The sequence below is a fragment of the Lonchura striata genome, chromosome 2, assembly GCF_046129695.1.
Source record: "Lonchura striata isolate bLonStr1 chromosome 2, bLonStr1.mat, whole genome shotgun sequence".
In the NCBI taxonomy this organism is placed as follows: Eukaryota; Metazoa; Chordata; class Aves; order Passeriformes; family Estrildidae; genus Lonchura; species Lonchura striata.
In genome coordinates, this window is record NC_134604.1 from 31,739,990 (window position 1) to 31,766,533 (window position 26,544).

Below are 26,544 nucleotides of genomic sequence, written 5' to 3' on the forward strand. Positions count from 1 at the left end.
ATGTCCCACAAATTCCTCATCTGTGGAACTTGAGAATGTGGTTTTTAATAACATCAATATCATGCATATCCCACATGGCAAGCCCTGTGGAGTCCTAAAACTCAAATTGTTTAGTGCACTTTGAAAAAAAAAAATATTGTTTTTGGGGAGAGGAATACCCTGCGTTGACCTGATGATTAATTTTCACCGGGGGAAAAAATGCAAGCCCGCACGCAGCTATTAGTAAATCTCCTGGTGGAATGGATCCTGCCGAAACACATCCTAGCCCTCGGTCCCTGAGCAGTTTGCACTTAAATCCCCGGGGCGGGTCCCGTTGTGCCGCCGGTGCCCGCCCGGCTCCATCCCGCTCCGGGATGCGGCGGAGCGGGACGCGCGGCGCTGGAGCCCTGCGGGATGGGCGAGGGCTGCCGCTCCCGGGGGAGAGGAGAGCATCCGTGCTTGCTTCCCCAGCCCTCCCATGCCGCTGTGCTCGCGTGTTTGTGTTTGCAGGAACCAGCACGACTCCAAGCGTGCTGCAGTAGGGGATGGCAAGAGGTGCGGGAAAACGGAGGGGCTCTGTGCTGGTGGCTGGTACCGTGATCCATCGTGGCCTGGTTTGGACAAACTCTGGCCAGACGTGTGGACTGGAGGCCTGGCAGGGTGAGATGGAGGTTGTGGGTCCAGGCACTCACCAGGTGTGGACTGCCACTGCCCCTTTCCTCAGCCTGTTCCCTGCTGAGCACGATGCAGAGTCACTTTGTGATGTCCACACCTAAACCCTTACTCCATGCCACAGGGGCAAAGGCAGTGCTCTCACAGGCCTGGGGGAAGGTGAGGGGCTCTGCATCAACCATGAGCAGTGGGGGCCATCTCTGGATGTGGGGGGATGAACACCATGTGTGCTGCAGTACCCACGGTTATCAGCTGCAGCTGAGCGACGAGGCAAAGTGCTGTGAGCAGGACAAGCTTGTTCCTCTCCTCATCCTCCCCCAGCCAGCAGTCATAACATGTGGACTATCATCAAAATGCCTGTTCTGTGACACTGAGAAAAAGTCAATGCCCAGTGTAAAAGGGAGGTTTATTGGTGGAAAGGTATACATGATTATGCTACAGAGCTGGAGAGATGTGCTGTGAAAGGAAACAGAATCAGACACTAGCTCAATTAATATCACATAGTCCCACTGTGATTCCTAAGGTGCAATGGCTCTTTCCAGGACTTCATGACTGAAGAAAATAGGATACTTAACCACTTGCTCAACATTTAAGGTGCTCCTGCAGGTAAAAATCCAAAAGAAAATAACCTCAGTGTGAACCAATAGTTGCAGGGTACAAAACACAGGCATTTTTTTTCAAGATACAGGGTAGTCAGTTCTTTCTGTGTGAAATAGACAAAAGCTGCACCAAGGTCTTGCAGCAAACTGTGCCTGGATTCCTGAGAAACTGCTCATGAGACAATAGCCAGCAGAACTGCTGTGCTGAGCAGGATGCAGACCTGACCTCCTCTATAGCCAGGCAGCATCACACCTCTGACTAGTTAATGCACTGCCTCCATGATTCATGTCACCTCATGTTCTCCTCAGATAATGTATTTACTTCCCCAGAGAAAGTTTCTCTTAGTCCATGTGGAAAATCTTGCTTGGGTTTGGGAAGCATAGGCTCCATAGGGAAGACTTTCGAGGATGGCCATACGTAAATTGTTCTTTGGTACGTAGCTGTGCTTTTGAGGAAAATTTGAGGGTATTTCCCAGTCTTTCCATTATTCTTCACTTTAGCTTTCATTCTAAATGCTAAACTCTTCCCATGAACAGCAATGTGGTCCCCACTTGGATTCCACTGGTGTCATAGGATAGGATCTGGACACTGTCTCTGTCTGCTCTCTGAGAAGCCTCTTGAAGACTTCATTTCTTTGAGAATGGTTACTGTTCTACTGCTTTTGCTGCTTTATAGTTCACTTTCTTATCTGCCTATTTGGTTATTTTCTGGCTTTCACTTACCTTTTTGAATCCTTAGTCCTTTTCTGCAACAGCCTATTTGCAAGGTGATGTGTATTGAGCAACAGCATACTCTTCTGGAGAAGGAGAAGAGAAAGGTTCTGGTTACCCTGGAGAACACTTGTTGTGCCTTTCCCCAGAGGTGGATATAACTTATGCATGCTTAAACTGGAGGTCCTTGAAATATCCTTTATTCTGGTGCTTGTAAGTTCCTACTTTTCTAGTCATGGCCATTGATCACCTTGGGCATGAGGCCAAGGTCAATAAAGTGAAATGAGTCTCTCCCCTGGCCCTAAATTCAGGTGCCTATGGAGTCCAGATGAGTGCTGTCAGCAGCAGGGCTGGTTCTGGGTCTCCCTTAAGGCACACTGTTTCTGCTGTCCCTGTCCCTCTCCCGCACTTCACACTGGTTAAAATCAAAAACAAACCTGTTTCATAGTAGTCATAGATCTGCACAGGTGCTGGCTTGGGGTGGGTCACTACAAAGTCCTGCTCAACCGAGAAAGTGATTTCTTTCCTTTTCTTCTGTGAGATCTGGAATGGAAGGTCAGAGATCACATCAGTCTTTTTATTTGTACAGCACCATCTAGAGCAGAAAAAGGTTGCAACTGACAGGCTGCATATTCCAAATCCCACTACAGATATAGGACAGCCATTATCCAAACATGTTTGGAACGTCCAAAGTGAAACTGAACTGGAAAGTTAATAGATTTTCTGTTCTGTAATCATCTGATCCTGTAATTATTGCATATCCTATTGCCAGAGGTGGAAAAATTGTCCAAAGGGACTGAGTTTAATTTTCCAGGATCTCCCAATGGTCAGGATGATAAAGTCTGGTATTCCAATCCCTGCCATTTCAGACATGGACATTATGTGCCACCAAGAAACTGTAAATCAATTTAGTGTCCATCACTGGGGTATTGGCTTCTGTTAGTTCTACAGTGCCCTGAGGAATTATTTACTAAGTAAATTCTGATTCAGGGATTAGATTACAAGTAAAATTTTGCAATGATCCAGTGTAAGAGAAGCAAAGAAAATCTTTCCAGAGGAGAATGAAAGCAGTGTTTCCTGTCCTGTTGGAAAGAGGAGAATGAAAGCAGTGTTTCCTGTCCTGTTGGAATGACTGAGGTTTATAAGAAGCCTACCAAAGAGACATACACACAAGAGAACCACTTTTCTGGTGTTTATCTGCTTTTTTACTGAAATAAGAAAGAATTTAGTTTAATTTCAATGTGTTATTTTTTTTTAATGAACTTCTTTGATTTTTTTTATTGCTGGTAGCTTCAGTTTGAAGCTGTTTGGGAGGTTGGGAAGTTGCATGCAGTTTGAGAAGTATGCAGCTTAGTGGCAACAGTAGAAAACTGTTAAGGAAGAGAACATGATAAGTGCACCATATAGGTTATATCCATATTGTGGTTATGCCTATTACATGCTGATTCCATCCTGGTGAAAATCAAATAGACAGTGATCAGAACTTACATTTTGCAGATAAAGGAGGACGTGATTTTTCTTGCTTTCCACTTGCATCACTGTTTGACTGTCAATGAGCTTCGAAACAAGAAAACGGAGATAAATATATTTGTAAAACATTACAAAACAAGTGCAGCCTCAGACCCTACTGCTGCATGTCTGTGGTATTCATTCTTCTCCTAGTCAAGTTTCAAGGGCTGGTAGCTGACTTTTAGAGTCCAAATATTGTTGAATAGATTGAAAGGATGGACAGAAACGTACCACTTGACTTAGTTGGGGGTATGAGCTCTTTCCAAATGCACAAGTCACTGCAATTCACTTGGGGGATTCTGCCTGTCTCTGGTGTGTTCTGTGTTTCAGAGCTAGTCTGAGAGGTTTCCCACCCTTTCCCTGCCTGGGCAGTGCCAGCTCCCAGTTGCAGCTGCCATTTGCTCAGGTTTGAGCTGAAACCTAGCTTTAAATATAGGAGAATCTGTGTGTCCAAAGCTCCCTGGAGGGCATTTCCTCCACCCAGTAATTAACAGTGCAGCCATGCAAACACCTCACATGGTCTGTGTCTGAATGCTTCTTAACCATGTCTCTGGTTTTCTCCTCCATCCGTGTGGGGAGTAATTTCACCTTGCCCCTCTAAGTTTACCTTATCCAGGGAAGACTGAACAGGAACAAAGCCAGAGAGCATCTTCACATCAATAATGAGCATGTTAGAGCTGCTGCGTTTCCCTGTGTAACTGGAACAACAGAGGGCCCTGTCAGTGGTCTTTGGGGACACTGTCTTACAGGCTGATACCAACAGCACATTGATCAGCCTGGGTTTTGACTTCATCAGCTGAAGTGAAAACACACAGCAGTGCTCTCTGTGTGTCTTGCCATCTGTGCAGCTGGTTTGCTGATGGTACATTACCTGCTTATGAGGACAATATCAAATTTTGCTGGTCTATCCTGTGGGCAGGAAGCATTTGATGTCTGTACTGAAAGCAGAAATCCAAAGGACCCCTCTGGAAGGTAAATGTTGTATCTCAGTGCTGTCTGGAAGAGGAAAAAACCCTTTTGTTCAAGAATGCCAATGATTCCAAAAAAACCAGCAAACCAAAAAAAAATAGACTTAATGAATTTTCTGGCAATATTGCACTTGGTTTTATGTGGAAGATGTTTGCTAATATCAATGATGAACACATAAGACTTCTAATCTTTAACAATGAAGGTGCTTGTACCCAGAGTCACCTCCCAGAAAGAAACCAGGTGTTTCAGTAAGGACCATTTTTCCATGCCAGAACTCCCCAGGAGTCAGAATGTGGCATAGAAAAAAGGGTGTTTAAATGATTTAGGGAAATCAAACAATTAGGAAAAATAAAGAGAAGTCAGCTAGAAAATCATCAAAACAATGGCTATCTTGTATGCAAAATGTGAGACACAATGAAGAAAAAAGCAGACATTTACTTGCATAAATACACAACCACTGCCATTCACCGTCAGGCTGTATTTCCCAGGGACCTCTGGAAGGGGAGTCTGTTGCACCAGGAGCCTGTTTTCATTGTTGACAAAAAATACCTTCTCAAAGGGCTTTTTGGAAGTGATCTTGACTCTGTTTTGTGAAGCAGAGTTGTAGGTCGCCTCACCATAAGCAGCGAGTGCTTGAAGGGCAATGACTGTGTCCTGAAGAAAAAGAAAATAATAAAAGACAATTGGCTACACAGTGTGACCAGTGCAGAGGAGATCAAAGTTACTGTTGCAATACCCATCACAGTTGCTTCTTCCTGAATTTGTGAATAATTCCAGGGTTCCCATACAAAAGGAGCCATTTCATTCTCTCATGTATGCTTTAGGGTAGAAGAATATCTCTCCTGATACAAGGGTCTCAGAACATAAAATCTGAGAAGCAGAGTGCCCTTCTACAGTTTTTCATAGTGATGAAGCCTGTGTTTTCTGAGGAGCTACACAGAACTCATGGGTTATCTGACAGATGAGACTTGGTGTTTTCTAGGCTCACCCCTGACACAAATATCTGTATTTATTGCTAGTCAAATTACTCTTGTATGGTTTTAACCTTATTAAATACAAAACCTTACGGTTTTAACCTTATTAAATACAAAAAAGTATTTTGATCTCCTAATATAAAGGTTTGGTTTCTCTCAGAGACAGCAAGTAGAAAAGAGAAACAGGACTAAGTAGTCAGAGCCCTGCTGGAGCCCTGAAACAGTGTCCCCATTCCTAGGACTAGATGTGGATTGGAAAGTAGTTTTGGCACCTGGGTAGAAGAGAAACCTCCATAGGCATTCTGCTGCCTGATGATCCACTGCACAATCCCTGAGGCCTTTGTGAGATCCTCTTTATTCCGGTTGGGTTTGCAGAGCAATGCCAACAACACGTAACTGGTGATCTCAACATCAGCTGAAGGGGCGTGGTCAAGGAATGAGGGAGAATTGTCTGATGGAGACCTCTCCTCCTGCTCCCAGTGCTGTGAGCCATCTGAATTAACAGAGAGGAACCAATATTGATTACAGGTGTCACTGCTCTGTACTCTGCCTTGGAGTCTCACTGCGTCCCGGCCTCTTCCTCAAAAGGACTCCCTGCACATCACTGAATGCACTGCAGGTTAACTCCACACATCATTCATGTGGTTTGGCCCATGTGCCCACTCTCTCAATATTATCAAGGTTAGACCATCAGTAAGAGCTGTTCCATCTTCCCATTTCCCAAATTCCCCAAGTGACTGAAACTCACCAACTTCCTTTGCTGATTTCTGTAACTCTTCAAGGAATGATTCACATTTTTCTGCCTTGCCAGCTAAGCAGAAAGCATAAGCCATGAGTGCCTGAGTGTAAACTTCACTGATACGCTCCTCAGATGCGGTCTCCAGACAAAAAAAGGCATTTCGGATTACAGGGTACTTAAAAACAAAAAAAACAAACATATGGGTTTAATTAAGGACCGTAGTCTTCACCTGCTCAAAAATTTACTTTCTTTAAACTTGTTCCTCATCCTGTCACTATCACAGCAATGAGAGTGGGACTTCAGCTTGTATAATGACTTCAGGAGAGAAAATACAGAATTCTTCAAGGAGGGATTTCACAGGAAACATCAAATAAATCAAGTAGCTTTCAGTGGTGTTCTTGACGAGGTTGTTCTACATATTTCACAGATAATTCCTTCTGTTTACCTCCATTATAATTATTTGCTCTGCATTTATATAGTCAAGAGTTGTCTTGACTATATTTGTTGTCTTGAACAAATCTAACTTAGTGGTTTCTATCCTCACTGACTTTGATGTAACTTTAATTCTGCAATGTTGTACTAGGTTTACACCCACAAAAAAATGTACAGTTTGACTCTGTGTCCCCAGAAAGGATATGAAAAAGTGGAGGCTAACTCATGTATTGAAGTCTAACATCTCCTCTGAGGTTACCTTCATACTGCTAGCTTTTGAAAAGGACAGATCAGCTTTTGCTCTGATGGACATTTGTTTTTCCAACCTATCTTTTAGTTCCATTTATAGATTATATAGATTCACCTGCAACAATTTATTTGCTTGACTAGGCTGTCTTTGAGGCTAAGCCATAGTGTGTGGGTTACTACCTGTCATGTGTAGGTTTCTACCTGTCAAGTCTTTTTGTTGGAAACTAAAGGGTGTTTTAGTTAAAGGTATTTTTATTTATAAAATAAAGGTATTTTGTGTCTTGCAAATAGAAGACCTAATCCCACTGAGGTTTGTACAGTTTCTACTCAAAAACTGTTGGTTTAAGAGGTGTAGAGATGGAGATAGAGGTGTGGATACAGAACACCTACTCTGGGAGCTCTCTCCCTCTTTTTCTCTCTCTTTACAACATAGACAATTTAGCAGATGCTGGACCCAAGACAACAACTGGGGACCAGTTCCATATGAATATCAGGTAAATCTCCTTACCAAACTGGAGTGCCCAGCTTCCAGCATGGCGATGGTGGTGTAGGCAGAAAGCGACAGCTCGTCATCTACTCCTCCCTGAAAACAACATGGAGAGAGGAACAATCTGTAATTGCCACAGATGAGAGCCTTTAAATATCAATTGCCATGTCCCAGCTGAGAGAGTATGGACACCTCTGGAGGCAGCCCAAAGGGAAAGAGAGCATTTGCATAGCTCTTGAATAGCTCACAAATCCAGATAAACCCTTTGTTATTAAATCCAACAACATCACTCCTTCAAGCTTCAGTCCTGTAGCCCTATCTCAGGTGCACATAACATGTAAAGTAGGTGTATGAAAGCTGACTGAGCCGAAAATACTCATTATAAGATGTGGAGAATTAGTCCTTGGAAGAAGGCAGTCATTTGGAGTGAAATATAGTTTTTGGCACTAATAGGAGAACATGCTCATAATGAAAAAGTATAAATTTGACCAAGTAGTAATTCTCTGCTACCTTCAAGGCATTGTTGAAGAGTGTCCCAGCACTCCGGAAACAGCCATCTAGCTTCTGTTTGCTTGACAGCCACATCAGGGTTTGAGACTGGACACGGTCATCAATGTAGATGAAGCGGCCAGCTTGTGCAAATGATCTGTACACAAAGGCAGTGAGCCTGCAAGGGAAAGATGAAGCTGAGATGAGCACTGGAAGACACAGAAGAAATCAGCCCTCCCATTTGTGCTGCTGAACAGCATGAAGAGTTACAGCCAGCATGTTGGTGGCTGGCTTTCTCTTTGTGTGCTCCTCAGAGAGAGAACAGTTAAAGGGAGAGAAGCTAGATGGGACCGGGGAGGATGTCCAGAACACTCTGTGGCTGGTCCTGTCTACAGAGCACCACAGTGCAATGGCTTTCATTGGAGACATCAGGATTATGAATCAGAAAGTCAGCTGGGTCTTTAGGGATCAACTTCTTTTTATGCACCTGGACTAGAAGAGGATGGAGAGATATTTCTTTTAGTACTTCCCAACCCCCAGTCCTTGACAGCTCAGTACATCTGATTCAGCCAGTAAAGCTGTCTCTTACCTGCACCATAATAATTGAATGTCAATTCATCTCTGAACCAATTCTGCTCCCAGTCACTCACCAGGTGTTCCCTTCTCTGTCTCTGGTGCCAAAGATACTGTAGGACCCATCAGGACGTTTGTATGACAGCTGTTTCTGGTAGCCTGCAAGAACATGGAAAAGGAAGTGTTCTTGGATGTAAAAGCAAAACCCTATTTTGTTTGCTGACATATTTGTCTGGGGAAGAATGGAAAGGCAACGTATATCTAACAAGCAGGAGGGGAGCTCTGAGGGATCCTATGAATGGAAGTATGGAAAATGTCTTGCAGAAACACTGAGAGAACAGGCAGAGCTCTACCAGCTCTATGCTCCAAATAAACATACAGGATCAGGATACATGCTGTGCCTAAGTGGGAAAAGAGAAGGGGCCTGAAAGACAAAACCTCAAAGGAAACATGGCATTTGAATTTCAGCAAAAAGGCATAAGATAAGAAGATAAAGGAAAGTAAAAATGTCTTGTTCAGGGCAAATCCTTGGGTTGCTGTGTTGCCTTGTGAAGGCTGACCTAAAACAGAGATTAGACAGAGTTAAAGAATGAAATAGGTATTTATTAGAAGGCCTCAGTGGACACACCTTGGGAAGTACAAGAGCCCAGCCAGGGCTACATCCAAAACGAACCTAAAATAGTCACAAAAAATGGATGACCAGTGACAAAGTGTCTCACTTTTATAAATTCTAGTCTATTAGCATATTAGAGTTAATTGTCTAATTATAGCTTTAGATTATGAAGCCTCATCCTTCTTGTTTTTCTCTATTCATTCTGCCATTTCTTATGCTATTGGGCCTGAGATTTAAATAATTTGTCCTTAGTCCCCAGCTAGAAAAATAATTTTTTTTCTACCTACTCTGTGAAAAGAGCTTCTATCTCCTAATATGAAGCTCAGAACTACAAACTAAAGCAGTACAGAATCTGAAAAATATAAAAGCTAAAACCTGAGGCTGTACTACAACTGTGATGTCATCTTCCAGGGTAGATATGCTGCTGCTGCTACTTCTGTTCACTGGCTCTCAACAGGAATTTCAGCACATGTTGTAAGGGAACCACAAAGCTCTCACCGCTCACTAAGTATCCAGTGGCCTTGGATTTGGTGTCCTCACTCAGCTGCCCTGTCTTGTTCAGATAGTCCAGGACGTAGATGTTGGGTGCAAAGAGGGCCATGTTCTGCTCCCCACAGCCAAAGGGCATCTGGAGGAGCTGGTGCAGGTTCTGCATGGCAGTGCCCATGATGTCACCTGGGGAAGAGGAGACGAGAGCGGGGGAATCAGCACAATTTGTGGCCACTGAAATTAACACTAATTTCCATTCCACAGGCAGAGTCATAAAAGCCTAGCAGGGCTTGGGAGCCTTCCAAACAGAACTTTGTTCTGCTTTGCAGCCAACAAAGAATCCTTTTCCTGCCTCTACTTATATAATCTAAATCTCTCTTACCAGAAACACTCTGGAAATTTCTGTTTCCAGAGGATGGAAGGGAATAGCCAGAGCTATTTACTGCAAACATTTATTGCAAAATTGACAGATAATGCTGAAAAGGGATGTTGATAATGCAGATGTAACACAGACCACCTTTAGTTGTTATTTCTAGGACAGGTAGCACAGACACAGCAAGGGACTTCTGGAAAGAGCTTCTAAAAGTCACCAACATCCCCAAGCAAGGATTTTATGGCTAGTGAGTCATATAACCAAATCCATGTCCTCAAAAGACTGAATAGATTCCACTGGCACTTTTGATCTGTAGGTGGGTATGTAGAAAAATGCCATACTGGCATGAATCTGGCTGAGGTCATAAGTTAGAACTGTGCTGCTGCTTCAGAGAAAGACTTTCAAATGAGCTAAATTTAAACAGAATAGTGACGAGTGATGCAACTGATATTTAAACTCCATTTTGCTGATGCAAAGCATTGCTGGACAAGATGAGAATCAGTTTTTTTTCTCAAAAGTTTCCCACACTAGGACTGAAAATTAACATTTTGAATCCTGAAAGAGCTTTCATGTTACATTTTCTGTATTTTCTTTTTGTTTTATGTTTTATTAATTATATATTTACCAAGAACAGAAAAGGAGGCTCTGGCTGATCCTTCCAAAACATTTGTAGGTAGCTCTAGAGATATATCTTGAATAACTACATCATCTGTGGAGAAAAATATTTGTTATTTGTATAGGAATACTAATTATAACAGTGAAATGCTCCTGGTACAAATTGCACAGTACAAAACTGCACACAAATGACAGCAACAAAGTGAAACTCACAGCATTCACCAAGAACTCAAAGAGGGAAGGGGACAGAGCAAAATCAAAATTGTGAGAAACAATTTTTGTGAAGATCAAGTGGTGTAGTCACTGTCATTCCTCAATAGAAAACAGTAAACAGGGTAAGGCTGGTGCTCACAGGTTGTAGTATCTGTGACCTTGGGGATGCCCTCCATGGAGCAATTGGTAGAGCTGGTTGGTGAAGGTCAGAACAGATTTTTTGCCTCTTTTAGGAGCTGTTTGCTGTCAGCACTGAGATGGTGTGGAAAGGAACATTACATTCTCTCTCTCATTTCCACCAGAGGTGAAAAGCTGTAAGGTACAGGAATCCATGGAATAGAGGACAGAACTCAACATTGCACAGAAAGCCTTCCTACAGCATCTGAGCATAACTGAGCAAGGCACAGATGCTGCCTCAGTGATATGCACCATACCACACAGGAATTTGGTAGTAGGGAACTGAACTGTTACACTAATACTTAGCTGTCATATGGACAACTCTGGGAAAAAGGGAAGGGAAAACATAAACAAACACGGCGGGAAAGAGTGCAGATTCCAAACTTCCTTTCAGTTCTTCTCAAGACAGTGGACCCTTACCTTCTGTACAAATTAAGGAGTTTTGAGTCTTTTCCCTTCTGATTCCTTCAGGCTGCAAGGAGAGGGAAAGAAGAGACACATGCAGTGGATGAGACAAAAGCATGCAGAAGAAATTCAGTGACAAAAAAGCCCCCACCTTCCCCAACCTCCTACATCACATAACAGGTGGACTGAAACAACAGTTTATAAGTTCATGTATGATGTGGTTGCTCCTAAAAGGGAGATTGCATCAGATGGAACCCCTCATTTCCAGTTTCTCCTCTGCACGAGGAAGACATGTCAACACCCACTGATCCTCATGGAAGAGGACATCAGATGGGAGTGGACTTGGTCTTAGATTGAACAGCCAGATCATGTCCCAGCCAAATGAAGGTGGAGCCATACCAGGAGTTCTTTAGGGAACCTGAAAAACCTGCTTGCTTTTGGTACTTCCACTGTGTTTTAGTTTCCTCATGAAAAGGAATGCAGGACAAACAGAGCCGCCAGCAGTACCTCAACCAGCAGTGTTCTGATCTGGGTGTCCCTGTACTCAATACTGATGTTCCTGGGAGCTTTGTATCCACAAGCTTCATCATCCTTGGCCTCTGCAGTAATGCTGAACACTACATTACCTTAAATAGCAGCAAAGAAAAAATAAAAAAAGGAAAAAAAGGAAAAAAAGGACCTTTACCATGCAGAGTGATTGACAAAGTAAGAAATTTCATCTGATGAATAAGATGAAGTAGTTCAATATAATGAATGGTCAGTCACTGTACGTGAGACATATGGGAAGAGAACTGATCTCTAAAAATGGCAATGATAAACATGCGGAAGCTGTGGAGAAGCTCTTTAACCCAGAGAACTGGAAAGAACAATGGTAGACCAAGCTGTCTGGGTTGAAAAAGGATTAAGTTTTTTCAGATGAGATATAAATTAGTATCTTGGAACAGAAAACCAAGTAGATTCAAAGCACTTACCAATTACTTTGGGGAAAATATTCCAGATATAGGTCTTTCTTTGCTTGGCACATACACATCCATCATCCTCTGGGGAGATGAGTTTGGCTTGATAATCAAGGGAATCCGACAGTGAAACATTAATCTGAGAACACAGAGAGCATTGTAATGGAATGAAGGCTTTTCACCATATTGCAAATGGTGCTTTATTGTTAGAGGTGATGAGACTCTGCTTACATCTAGAGTTAAGTGTAGGGCAGATTTAAGGTCTCGGATGATGATGTTTGATTAATCATCCATCAGATGTAACCTGAACAGTTTTCCCTCTTGCTTCTCTCAACAGTCTTACTGGGATGTTAAGCATCCTATGCACACCTGATTCTTAAGGAAAAGGCCTCAGTGAAGCCATTGATAGCTTGCATATCTGTGGGTGGTGAATGATACTTTGCAAAGCACTTGCTTCTTTCTCTAAGGATCTTGATATAGTTGCTTTACGTATCTGCCCTAGTCACAGTTCACATGATCTCCTTTTGCTCCATACTGTTTTCAGAGGACAAATCCAGTCAGGATAATCTGTTATCAGCTAGAATGAGCTGTACCTCAGTCAAGAGCAGATCCAACCACCTGCACCAATCCCTTTGTTGCAGCTTCTTTGGAGATGGGATAAGGTCTAAGAATGTGGGCAGAAGTACACACCTTGATGCACTGGTCAAGGTAGTTGAAGACAGTGGCTCTAAGCAGGAAATCTTCTCCTCGTATGATAGAGTATGGCAAGGTCAAGTCAACAAAATAAGGCTGCAAGGCTGTCAGGGTGGCAGGCACAGATATGCCAAATCCAGACAACTCTTCCACACAGAAAGCACTGGCTTTCCATTTGGTGATGGTGTCAGGGACGGTGTATGAGATGCTGGCTTTTCCAGTAGAGCTGATGGGAATGGAGAAAAGATGAAAGCTTTAGAAAGGGTGTATTTCAGAAAATTTGCTTCTCAGTAGATGCAACAAGTTTTGAGAATGAGAACTACCCCTATTCTATCTGCAGAAATCCCACGTTACAATCCCTGAATTTATCACTAAAATTTGAGATAACTTTAACCATTTAAATGTTCCTCTGCCCATCATATCATCGAGTTTGAAAAGACAACTAAGAATTCTTGTTCTTCAAATGCCTATTTTAAATAGAGGTGTCCTTCTTGAGGAAGGGAGTATGATTCTTGGTACACACGTTGTGGCAACAGGTGTCTTTAGGCGCATTTTTGGTAATTTGATCATGGAAAAGAGAAGGGCAGATGGGAAGCTGATGACTGAAAACTAGGTCTTCTGGGCCAAAAAGGAAGAAGAGTTGGCAAGGAATTGCCACCTTACAGGACATCAGAGAACATATTTAGTAATTCCTAAAGCAAGGTAAAGATATGAAAGAAGCAGTACTCACTTAATTGGAATTATATCCCAAATCCAAGCTTCAGGAAAGAATTCTCGAATAGTCTCAAAGACGAGTGTCCTCTCTCGTTCCTCCCTATCAGCTTCAGCTGGTAAGAGATAATGAGAATTTAATAAAGCTTGGTCCATATAATGGAGATGCCCAGAAAGGACAGATTTGAATGTGATGGGCCAGTGTGAAGGACAATAAGTGTTTTACTGTTACCTTCTAACTGAGAATATATAATATTCATATATACACATATGCCACACAAATATAAAAAGTTACTAATATATCCCTCAGTTAGGGATATATTTTTCCTTTATAGCTTTTTCCTTTGACCTAGTGTCAAAGGAAAAAGAAAACATTGCTTTGGCCTCTCATGAGCATGAAACCTAGGGCTAGAACTCAGATCACTTGGCTCTTAGCTCTGATTATTGTTCACACTGTCGCACAGTCTTTTCCAACTAGCTCTGGTCAGATGGAAATCAATGTCAACACTGTGAGTTTTGTGTGGCACTGCCAATTGCCAACAGTTCCCAGCATGAAACTGGATATGAATCAGAAATGTAGACCTGAAAGACTCTTTTGGACATTGGCCATTAGCCAATGGTGCCAGACCAATATTTAATATCAAAACTAAAGTGGTTAATGAGTACTGTGCATGTCCATATAACAAGAATGCCTCTTCCTTTAAGGAGAAAGGTAAAAATCTCTTTTCTGTCCTCTGTATTACCTGATGATTTGACATGGTGTGCAGAAGCCACGTGCCCTGCATTCATTACATATGGTTGACGTCTTACAGTCTCACCAGTGCATACAACCGGTTGTCGAACTTTCGAGTTGGTAAAAAGTTTAATTCCCATATCCTGCAAAAAATGCTTTTCAGCATTAGCCATAATCACACTGTAGCTGACATTTGTTCCATTCTTTCCTCTTTCCCATTACTGTGTTTCCACCACAGAGGTGCCCAGAAACATGTATGCAGAGACTTTTGGGAGCTTTGTGTGTGCTGGAAGATCACAGTTGGCACCGGAATCAATTGAGAATAGAGGTCTAAGAGGAGAGTTTGTCATGTATGAGTTTTACTGATAGGGTTGTTTGCAGTATCTAACAGTACATAAGCAGAAATTCACTAAAGCATATTTAAGTAATGTACAGGACATTTACCCTGATGAATTGATACACATCTGGGCCTAATCCAGACATTACAGGTGTGTAATACAAGCCTTTGTGAAAGATGTGGTCAGATGAGACACAGGGCTCTTGGGAGTCTTCTTCTAGATTGAACCCATGGAACACGTAGCCTTGAAAGTCTTGTAGGGGATGCAGGCTGTATACCTGTGAGGGGTAAGGAAACAGGAACTGTGTGTGTGTAAACATCAGCCTTACTTACACAATCAAATACTACAAATTGCCAAAACTGAGATGACAGCCTGTTTGAAACTGTGTTCTCTTTCCTGGACTAGGAATGGCTGGGATTAGAGAGCAGTGATCAGTGGCACAAAGTCTAGCTGGAGGCCAGTAACCAGTGATGTACCAGGGTACTCCAGTACTGGGTCTAATCTTGCTCAGTATCTTCCTTGATGATCTGGATGTTGCAGCAAGAGTCTACCCTCACAAGTTTGCCAACAACACAAAACTGGGAGTACTGGGCATGCTGGAGGGCTGTGCTGACAGAGACCAGTCACAGGTTAAACTAAATCCCAGATGAAAGAGGATTTACAATCCACAGGAAACAAAATCTGTTTATTGCCTACTAGAGATGTTTATGACCAGCACATGCCAGAAGCTGTAAAACTCTAACTCAGTCTAATGATCTCAAATGGAGAGACACTGTAATGGAGGAGGAAGAAGAAGTGGAAGGAGATAAGGCATTTGGCAGCTTACCATTTCCATGGACAGCTCTGTCTCTGGCTTCAGGAGCAGCACACTCTGATCCACTGCCCTCACAGCACAGAAGGAGTTGGCAGCAGCTTCAATGACCAAACTGACATTGGAAGCTGGCTGCATCTGCTTTTCAGAGAATTCCAAGTGGACCTGAAATTCATCAAACAAATGTTGGCATGGCTAACCCATGCTGCAGGGGCTCCTCTGACTGTGTGTGAGTGGAAGGATTTTCTATTAAAGCACAGCAAGTTCTGCCTGGAGGAGAACATCTGGTCTCCACTATAGCTGTTGACCAGGCCTCTGTTATAACAGGGACTTAGGGAATAAGCACCCTTAGATTCCTGTGATAGCTTAACTGAAGCCTACCTCAAGTGATTTAGAACAAAGTGTGATTCTTTTGCTGTCATTATCATTATTCTTTTGCTGCCAAACTGAACCTGATTATGACTTGACTGAATGTAATAATCCCTACAGTGAACAAATAATATTTTTCCTAGGTCTGTGGCCCATGTTAGCAAATGTATAAAACAGATTTTGGATCTATTCAGAAAAAATCTGTTTCATGTTTGTTTTAGATAAGAGGAAAAAAATGGGAGGGGCAACTAGAAATATTTTATTTAATGTCTCTTGGTTTGTCTTGTTCTACAGATTCATGTAATTTAGCTTTTAGGAGCTAAAAATTAGAAAAATATTACTGGTGAAATCTGAGTTTATAATGATGAATGAAAATGTACCATAAAAAGAAAGAGGAAGAAATACCTAAACCCTAGACTGCTATTTTGACTTTCTTTTCTGTGTGTATTTAGTTCTGCTAAACCTAAACTGCATTTTTCAACAAAAAAGTGTAAAAAATTAGATTGAATGATGAAGTGGGATAAGTCTAAATTGTTTTCACTATATTGAAGGATAGAAAGTCTAAAAACTGAATGGAAAACTAGTGGAGTTTAAGTGAGGCAAGAATAATTTAGGATTTATGTGGGTCTCCTGAAAAGTTTTTAATGTTAAAAGAAGATATATCTTCTGACAATAAGGCCAGGAGGTAGTGGTAGAGGAAAGATATAAGGCCAAAGAGAAAAAAGATAAATAGAAGAAGTAATGTAGAGATAAGGGGAAGAAAACAAGAAACAAAATTGGAAATTTCTTGTGGGTATATACACAAAGAATTTGTCTTTATCTGACTGTAGGTAAGAGTTGTTATATCTTAGTGCCTCTCACCTTGTTTTTGAAACACTTCTCAACTGGCAATTGAACACTGTCTGCCACCAGCTCCTTGTCAGGGTGTAAGGTGTACACCAGCAACCGAAGGGCTGGAGCCATTTTCTCACTGACCACAAGTGGAATGGTGAAAGTGCCATTTTGGCCTGTTAGAAGAAATAAATGCACCAATAAGGAAGGAATATCAAAGATTTACTGTAGTAGTAGCCAAACTCAAGAGGTATGTAACTGAACCTGTCAGTGGAGCAAGTTGGGCTTAGATGATAAACTGAACAATATTCCAGGAGGTGACAGGCCTGGGTTTCATCCATATGGTCTCAGATTTATTGTACATTTGAACATGTGGCCATCTTCAGATAGGACCCTAAAGCAGACACTTTGCATTCCCTATGTCATCCTTTGGGAAAATCTTTAGAGAGCACTATTTGACTAATATTAAATTCAGTAATTGATGGACTAAACATGACTTTATAGTGATCTTAGTAGCAGTGCTACTGTCGTGGACACATTCATGGCTGGAGAGAGGTATGGCCCTTCCTATGTTGCTATATTCAACCATGGTTGCCTGTTTAAATGCAAAAAAATGGATTGGCAACTTAACTTACCAGCTTGGATATGAACTTTAATTTCTCCTGTAAGGACAATCTTGCCTTTTGCCATGCCCTGTGCAGAGAATATCAAGACATGTATGGGTTGGCAGAAGTTGGAGGGAGAAAGCGGCAATAAGATTCATTATGCATGGACAGGACAATCTACAATGAGATGATCTCAAATGCTTAAACATAAACCTTAGGGCATGCTGAATATTCCCACTGCTGCTGCTGGTGACATTGTTGCTGGCCACAAAGCAGAAGCAAAAGGAAGGGAAAAGGGGGGCGAGAATACCATGAAGATCACTCAATGCTGCAATTCCTGTGGATGGATTGCCAGATAGCTGCCCAGTAAAGCCCTTTCAGCAAACCAACCCACAGCCTCACACTCACCACATAGTAGAAGTTCACAGTGTTGATTCTCTTGTATCCTTCTGTGTTTAAGACATAGTGCACAGTGATCATCCTCTTCTGCCCACACTTCAGATCTTTCCACACGGGCTCAATCCTCACAAAACTGCTGGTCCAAGAGTAGAAGCGCTGGACGGAGAGAGATGCTTCTGGGTAGTAAGGCTCTATCCAGCCTTCATAGTGGCAGTGGTCACTGGTTTTATAAACTGCCTGAACAGGAGAGGGAGTGGGGAAGAAAAGGAAAACAAACATATATCACTAGGGAACTCATCATCACATTCTGACATCAGAATTATTAGTTAATATAATGCATATAGGTAAGAACTGCATCTAAAGTAAAACTGGTAAGGATAGAACAGCCTTGTAGGAAGCCATTGCATTACAAAAACTCAGATGTTTTCCTCACTCCTCCTATAGTAGTTTTTGAGAGCTGTACATAATGAAGAAAGATGAAGAAAGCATATTTTTATTGCCAGAATTGAAACCTCATCCCATCTTTTTCTGTGTTCAGTTTGAGAACAGCCATCTCTCTCTTTGTATCTATTCAGCCTTGTTTTGTACTCACTTTCAGATTGATCTCGGGATCAAACATTTCAGATGTGTCAATGCTAAACTCAGCAACACCATTATGATCCGTGGTGAAGTTGTCTGTATTCTTGTTATTGACAAATAGCTGAATAACCTCATTGGAAATTGGAGAGTTCTCTTTGTCTACCAGCTTGATCTGTAAAAAGGAATGTGAAACATGTTGAACATATTTCTGTATGCAGATACTGATATTTTGCACTCCTTTGCTCTTCAAACAGCAGAAACACTTTTTTATCTTCCTTCAAAGCAATACTTGACAACTGAAATTTCTGTCTGCACTTTCTGGCAGCTATCTTATGAGGTTTGGAGCAGGAGCTTCCTCAGCATCTGCTGCATCATTGATAATGTCTTTTTGTGGAGCAAGAACTTTCATGTATCATCTCTTTCCTGATCAGTCCCTTCTAACTATACATTTCCAGTTTAAAAATATATTTTCTTTTCTCCTTCCTTTTTTCCTTCCTTAGTCTTGAGAATCTGCTGCTGCTATTTTCAGTGTCTGAAAACATTTTCTCCACATCTTTGTTTTGAACATTTTTCTGATTCTGTCTACACTCTTTCTGCCATTTATATGTTAAACAAGCAAACAAACAAATAACAGATCCCATTAAGTAAATTCTATGTTGCTAGAAATGAGCATTCATTTTTATTTTTTTAAAGAAAAAGAACAGAGTGGGAATGGGAATCAAATAAGAAAGATATATGGACTTTACAGAGGGGAAAAAAAACCCACCCTTGAAAGACAGTCTCGCTTCCTTTCAGTGTTACTGGTCCCCCTTATTCTTTCCTCATTCACAAAAGAAGAACTGAAGGAGAGAGATTTATCCCTACCCTTTAAACCACTGACAGAATTATATGGGCATTGTCATGAAACAAAATAATGAAAAACCTTTCTGAGACAGAAACTGTTATTTCCTTGATTTTTTGTGTGTGCCCTAAATTCCTGTCCCTCTTTCTTCCCTCATCCACCAGTGTTTTTATTCATGTCTGGCTGGCATGTCATGGTCAGTTCTGAAGGGAGAGGCAGTGATTTATAGCAAGCTTAAAATGCAAGTTAGAGAATTGCTAGCTAATGAATTATTCTGGTTTCAAGTATTTCAGGAAGAATCAAACTCAGAATAAACTAATAGTCTTCAGTATTCAGAATTACCAGTAGGGCATTGCATGTGAAGAAAGAAGACTGGGGAGGACTCCCACCCCAAACAGTCCCCTAGATGTTGCCATCATTGTTGTTATGTGATTGCCTGTCAACCATCTCTGATACAAGTCCTCCAAGCTCTGTTTACCTGCCCAAAGTAAGGAATTCCTCTTCTGTAGTGGCGATCCATGTTCTCAAACTGTATGGTGCTCATCACCCGAGTTATGGAAATAACCCGAGCAGCTGTAAATTGCTGGCCTGGAAGACATGCCCAGAGTAATGAGAAGATACACTTTGTCCTGCACAGAGCATCAACAGAGTTTGCCTGGAGATGGTCACTGTGCTTGTAAAAATGACCTTCCTCAGGGAGACATTCTTGTACTCAGCAAGCAGCAGCTATCTCCTACTCTCCTTGACCACACCGCTTTTGCTGCTTCTGTCTGTCTGGAAGGGATTACCTGTTCCTTTCTCTGTCACAGTGGCTTTCACGTCAAGGTTCCTCATGTAACCAGTGCGGTGTAACTCAAAAATGTTGGAGCTGAAGACCTGGGAGAGGCAACCATCTGTCTCCAGCTGGACAGGGAAGAAAACAAATCCTGCTGTCAAGGATCATAGCTTGCAAAGGGTGTTGACAATACATCTTCTTTAGCAATGAAGCCTTTTCCCAGTACTTTTTACATGATTTATACATGTTTATGGGAAACTGAGTCATGGAGAAGAAACATGTCAATCCTTCAGGCCTGCAGGAAGCTGAGAAGAGAAATGAGGTGCTCTGAGCTCCTAGCTCGTCATACAAGCAAAGAGATGAATAGGGTGAAGAGAAGCATCAAAGAGAGAAAGCAGAGTGTGATGGGCAATGGGAGAGAAACAAGAGAGAAGAGAGGACAAGTGTGAAGAGGAATGATAATTATGTATCATACATTTTTGGTGAATGATTGACAAACTGGGCTTTTCTTGCACCTCCCGTATGAATCAAAATCCCTGCACACACTGAGCTTGACTTTCCCTTCAATAGGCTGGCCATAGGTGTACCTAGGGGAAGAGGAAATATGATCTGATGAGGCCTATGAGCTAATGCTTGAAAAACAATCTTCAGCTAATGTGTGCAGGAATAGATCCAGGACAGCAGTGAGCTAGGAAGCCAGAGCATGGAATAATTTCACAGGTTTTTCCTAACTCTCCTGCTTTAACAAAATAGAAAATACAACTCAGAATTCAAAATCAGTTATTTTTCACACCCAAACCTATGAAACAAAGCCACTTTGAATGCAAAAACAAATTCCTTTATAAACATAATGAACAGATGCGGCTACTGACCAAATTAAGACTATTGTCTCCAATCTTCAGCTTAAACTAGAGTTCCAGGCTCACTGAAATCAAAGCAAAACTCTTCATATCTACTAGGGGATTAGGATTTAAACTCTGGATTCCAAATTACAAGATCTTGGTGTTGGTGTAAGCAAGGTCCTTCTGAAGGACCAAGCTTGGAGGGGGAGTTAGACAGCTGGAACCATAATTTCCCTGTTAGAATTTACTGGTGCTCTCCTTTATGAAGTTGTCCCTCTGACATGGGTTGTTGGGAGTGGACACATCCTTCTCTACCAGGAAACCTCTCAAAAGATTTATCTACCTTGTACAGCACCATGTGTAACCAAATTCTTATACAATAAAATGAGATGAGCACACAAATAAATGAAAGCTCCGAAGACCAAGTCAACCCTCACCAGCCTCTCCTGGGACCCTCTTTATTTTTTGGCTCCTTCTCTAAGCCCAGGCTCTTTCCCCAGTCCTTGGGAATTTCTTCCACTTCAGCATATTTCCTAATTCTGCACATGGTACTTACAACCCACAGACTTTCACTGTGAACTCCGAATCCAGGATTGTAAGGCTTCCTGGTGCAGTGACTGTGACATCAAACTTTGGCAACACTAGGACAGAGAGCGAAAACAAAAAAAAAAAAAACCAACACTGGCATATTATAAATTTGGAGATCCTACTAAGATGAAAGCAAAAATGAGACTATATCATATTGTTAGTCATAGAGGGAATGGGATCTCAGAACCAAGTGGCAATATGATTAAGAACTGGCCTGATCTGCAAAGGCTTACTGAAGTATTCCTGCAAGACTTTGAAGAGAAGACAGGACTTCCGAAATTAATCCTGTGATGTCTAGATGCCTTGCAGAGTTTTGGTGAAGAAAGTTCATGGACATAGATGGGAAAAATTTAGTTTATCTCACTGAAATTTGCAATCAACTTGCTGATTTCTTGTGCAGATTATTTTGCTGGCTAAGTGTGTGAAAAATTGCAAATTTTTCTTGCATTTTTTTTACTGTTCTCTTTTTTTTTAAATCTCCCCGGTTCTTAATGACAACTAATTGAGACTGCATTTGCCAGGAAGCAGCTTGAAGTTTTAGCAGTCAAAAGGGTTGCTTGATATGGGCTTATCTTTAATAATGTTTCCTACACTGAATTAAAAAAAAAAAAAAAGGAAGTTGTTTACCGTATTCCTCCACATGGAATGAGTGATTTGTTCTAGCTCCTGATTTCTTTGCTACAATAATTTTGTAGTTCCCCAGGATAGGCTCTTCAGTGAGTGGGAATTCTAGCTGAACAATGTTCATCTCTGACTTCACATTTTGCCACTGCAAGATCCTGTTGCCCCTTGGATCCTGAAGAAAAAAAAGAATACAGACTCACAGTTTTTTTGCCTTGGAAATCTTTTGCTACTAGCACACAAAAACCAGCAAGAAAGAAGAAAACAGAGCATGTTGCTTTAACACACTGGAGAAGCTGCTTAATGCACGTGCATTGAGTTAAATTGCACCTTTGTACTCTGATTATTCATGTTATTATTAATGTTGTTAGAGTCTCATCTATTGTTCCTGACTTAGGCATTCTCTGCCAGCCTACTTACCAGTCTCAATCATCAGGGAAAGTTGCACAATACTGCTCTTTCCTGCTCTTTAGTATATGTTGCTCTAGATTTGTGTCAAGAAGGGGGAGAAAGAAAATCTTCTTTGTGCTTTCCCTTCAGCCAAGTTTATCCCAGACAAATCTTGGCCTTTAGCAACCCCAGCTTTTTTTTTTCAGCTGCCAGAAGAAGGAAGGAAACCTTTCTTCTGCATTCACTGGGGTGGCATTTTCCTCTCAGTATATGTTATGCTAGCTACACTAAAGAAAACTCACTGACACCATTTCCTTGACTCTTTACAGCAACGGCTGGAAAAAAAAAAACATGGGAAGGGCTCAAAAGATGTGTGTTCTCACTGCAAAGAAAATAAAGTCCCCTGACTTCACAGTGTAACATGAAAACTTATAAATATGCTGTCTAGACATGAAGTGAAATTGTTTTACAAATCCCCAGAAAATGCCATGAAAGTACTGACATAGTTAGTTGTATTCACAACCTATATTAGTTTTTAGCAGCACTAGAGTTACAAAAAGATATACCCCAAATAAGCTGAGAAAACTGGGGTAAGGGGTGGAGAATCAAAAGTAGACATAAGAACACTGCAAATTTTGACTGCTGGAATGATAATAGGTGTGCCTTCCATGTAAAGCTCAAAGAGCATCCCTGCTTTGTGTTAAGGAGTTTATGTTAATTTCTGCTGTTGTACTCAGCAGCAAGATTTGTCTGTGTATGGACACATTCAAACCCATGTAAGGACACTTGCCCAGAGAAATGCAGTACAAAGACAAAAATTTCTTACCTGAATTGCAATCAAGGGGTACTGAAAGAGGAAAAAAACAGAATGGAAGAAGATATTAGGTGGCTGATCAAACAAAAAATTATTTTTCCTCAGCACTGTGAGAAGAATATAACCAATATTAAGTATAATACCATTTATCAGAGGAGCTCATCTCTTATTTTAATCAGTTTAACAGCAATTTTACTTCAATAAGAAGCTTACATAAAGGAGAGAGATGAAATGAGAATGGTGGGACTGTTTCATGCTGGTTTTAGTGCAATCTCAGAGTGTATGAGTGAGCAGAGTTACAGAGCTGCACACAAACCATGATTTGGGCTTCTTACTAACAATTAGCACCAGCTCTTTTGCTAGCACTGTGCTATCTCCTGCATTACAAGTGCAGGAGAGGAGGCCAGTGAAGACCCTTCCATTAATTTCCTTATGCACTATGAGCGTGAAGAGAGACTGCTGGCAGTGGAAAGAATATCTCTGAGGAGATTAATATTTGTGGCAGCAACTTTAATTTCCCTCATTTCTAAAATGGGCAAGGTGACAAATGGATGATTTACTGATGCATGCAAGCAACATCTGCTGAACTGTAAAAGCAGGGGACTGAACCGTGGGCTTTTTGGGCAGAGCTAAGATAATGTCTGTGACAGCAAAGTGGAGGGGGTTTTGAGCCTCTTTCCCAGCAATTACAGAAGGTGTTGTGTCAGGAATTCAAACTCCTACGAACTTGCCTTCTTCCCTGTGACTCTAATGAAAGGCTGGATTACAGCATGTGCATAGGAAATCAGGTTAATTCGTTGGCATTTAGTCTCTGCAATATCTCATTTTATCCACAGCAATCCTCTATGTAAAATTTGGGAAGAAGTTATCTCCCAGCAGTTTTAATTACAGGGCAATATTACTGGTCACTCACCTTCTCCTGAACAGGTTTAAAATTTAAATCCAGGGCTACAACACGAAACCTCACTGGAAAAGCAAGAAACAGGGTGTTAGCAGTGATCATTGTTTGGCTGAGCATGTTTTGCATTCATTAGTACTTTCAGTTTCACAGGTCTTCTAACAGTCCTGTTTGCAAAGGATGCACATAATAAAATGCATCTGAAGGTATAAGAACCCTATACAGACTTTGATTAAGGGTCTTTTCCCTAGCATCAAGCTCTTGTGCCCTTTCATAAAAGTTTCCTTTAAAGTTAGTAATGAAAAGTTTACTTTCAAGAAAGTTTAACCTCACAGAAAGGAATGACTGAACAAATAACTGCATTACTGATTAATAATTTGATTTTGTCTGCTACTTGCCCCAGCTCAAAACCAAGCCATTTGACCAATAAATAACCCATATTGCACACCTTAGTGGCATGAAATTCCAACTGGTAAGCTTTTGTCCATACTGTGTATCTATGTAGATAGAACTGATCTGAATTAACGTAAAACTAATCTAGTCTAATGGCTGCATTATGTGACTAATCTCTGGGAAGAAGTCTTCTTCTCTGGTTTCCTATAGCATGTGCTAGAAACCTTAAAGCCTAGAAATTAATTGAGGAATGAATTAGAAAAATGGAGTTCTGCTTAATGGCCGTGTGTGAAGCATGGATAAGGGGATAGCATAAGTGCAGGAATACAACATGAAAATCTGGAGTCCAAACACATAGAAGGCCAGAAGGTAAATAGCATGATTTTGTCTTTAGCAACTTGTAATTAATTTTAAAGTAACAGATTTCACTCTTGTTGTTTAGGCTAGTTTGATGCTGACCAGCATCACAGAGGGAAGTACTGTAAATCAGCAGGTACAGATTTAATCACCTCTTCCCACTATTCTGGCCTGTCATCAGTAATGAAACAGCAGCAGTGATGGCTTCTGTCACCTGGGAGGAAGGGATGAATAAAATAAAAGAGATGATGGGATGACAGTCTCCTGACATCCTGAAGATGACTCCCTAAGCTCCACAGCAAATAACTGTAATAGTTTTAACAGGAGCTCTGAAGAAACTGCTTAGAATGTAGCTCAGCCTGAAAAACATCAGACAGACAAATTCTGTCTGAAGAAATTCCCTCCTAAGGCCCATGTTATAGACAAAGTGGACATTCACCAGTCTGTCCTGGTTTGTAGATGGGTTTGTCTGTCTGCACGAAGACGATGCTGTCCGTGTTCCAGACCATCACTGACCGCCGCTCCTCCAGGCTGATGGTGCTGCCCTTGGCAGAGAAGGAAATGAAAGCCAGTGGTGCAGAGTGAACAGGAGGAATCTGTGAAGAAAGAAGAAACATGGGGAGGTTGTTAGTCTTGAAGTAATTTGCTCCAGAACCTGTTGAACAGAAATACCTGTGGCCTGGGCTCCTACAACGAGACACAATCTCACTTCAACCATCTTCATCACCTTTCTTGGGCTTTTCCTTATTAGTTATAGCTACAAAAAGTGCCTCCTTTTCTGTTACTGTGTTAATCTCCTATGCTTCCTTTTTCCTTTAACAAATCTTATTTCTTTCCCTGTTTGCTCCTTTCCATGCTCTCTGCTTTAATTTTCTTGTCCCTGTTTACATTTCTTTTCCATGGGGACATAAATTAAAATTAACTTACCTTGAACTTGAAGCACTGTAGACCACTGCTTGCTGTCATGGTTTTCTTAAAAATAGTGCTATTAAAAGAGCTGTATTCTAGGATTACTCTGACGGATACTGTCTCGTTGAGGTTAAGGAAATGCAGGCAAACCTGACCTGGAGAGTCACTTTGAAGGACAGCAGGCACCATCAGGACATACTGCCTGTGAAATCCCAACATGAAAGTGATCAATTTCATGTGTAAAGGAGAAACAGCCTCAAGAGGATAAACACATAACACCATTATTATTCAGTACCAACTAATTACTTTAGATTAAATAGGACACACTGCCAGTGCTCCTCACTCTGTCCTGCAGCTCTGAACTAGCTGAGTCCTGCTATTGCCCCCAGCTCTTGCCCTTTTGCTCTTTATCTGAGCCCTGGGCCCACCTGGTTTTAGCAAAGCACCCTGCTGTCACTACTGTTATTGCTTTTTCTGGACACACATCAGCTTCCGTGGAAGTTCTGCAATAGTGGAAGGTCTGATCATATTAAATGAGAATGATTCACTTGCCATCCCCATTCTGCTTTAACTCTCCAGATATAAAAGATGAGCCCCGGTGGTATTTAATTTTTAGACAAAAATCAGTAACACTGACTAGCACTGTCTTTAAAGCCATTCACAAATACTAATAGCAGTAGGAGGGTAGTTCTTACGGCTCAGGCTCCACTGCAGCTGTTCCACGCCAGAGAAGAATAGCCAAAAGAAACTTCAGCCACATTTTTCTCACTGGGAGACAGAAGAAAGAGATAAGTTCTCTTCCCATGAAGCAGTTCCTTGCCTGC

The 26,544-nt window shown here is 41.5% G+C and overlaps 1 protein-coding gene across 1 annotated transcript; it reads right to left on the reverse strand.

Moving 5' to 3' along the window:
• Positions 1 to 1,985: 1,985 nt before the first annotated feature.
• On the reverse strand, positions 1,986 to 26,495 carry LOC110472330 (ovostatin). Its single transcript, XM_021533915.3, is given in 35 exon segments — positions 1,986 to 2,047; positions 2,399 to 2,504; positions 3,450 to 3,518; positions 4,078 to 4,168; positions 4,342 to 4,466; positions 4,878 to 5,093; positions 5,686 to 5,906; positions 6,162 to 6,327; positions 7,342 to 7,416; positions 7,831 to 7,987; positions 8,460 to 8,541; positions 9,494 to 9,670; positions 10,483 to 10,566; positions 11,283 to 11,334; positions 11,775 to 11,893; positions 12,239 to 12,362; positions 12,914 to 13,142; positions 13,647 to 13,743; positions 14,371 to 14,503; positions 14,805 to 14,975; positions 15,525 to 15,674; positions 16,740 to 16,885; positions 17,345 to 17,402; positions 17,723 to 17,950; positions 18,306 to 18,464; positions 19,612 to 19,721; positions 19,922 to 20,036; positions 20,384 to 20,495; positions 21,307 to 21,391; positions 21,966 to 22,134; positions 23,176 to 23,196; positions 24,077 to 24,129; positions 25,251 to 25,407; positions 25,739 to 25,922; positions 26,416 to 26,495. Coding segments are annotated over 35 exon segments (4,368 nt in total). The 5' UTR covers positions 26,481 to 26,495.
• Between the last annotated feature and the right edge of the window lie 49 nt (positions 26,496 to 26,544).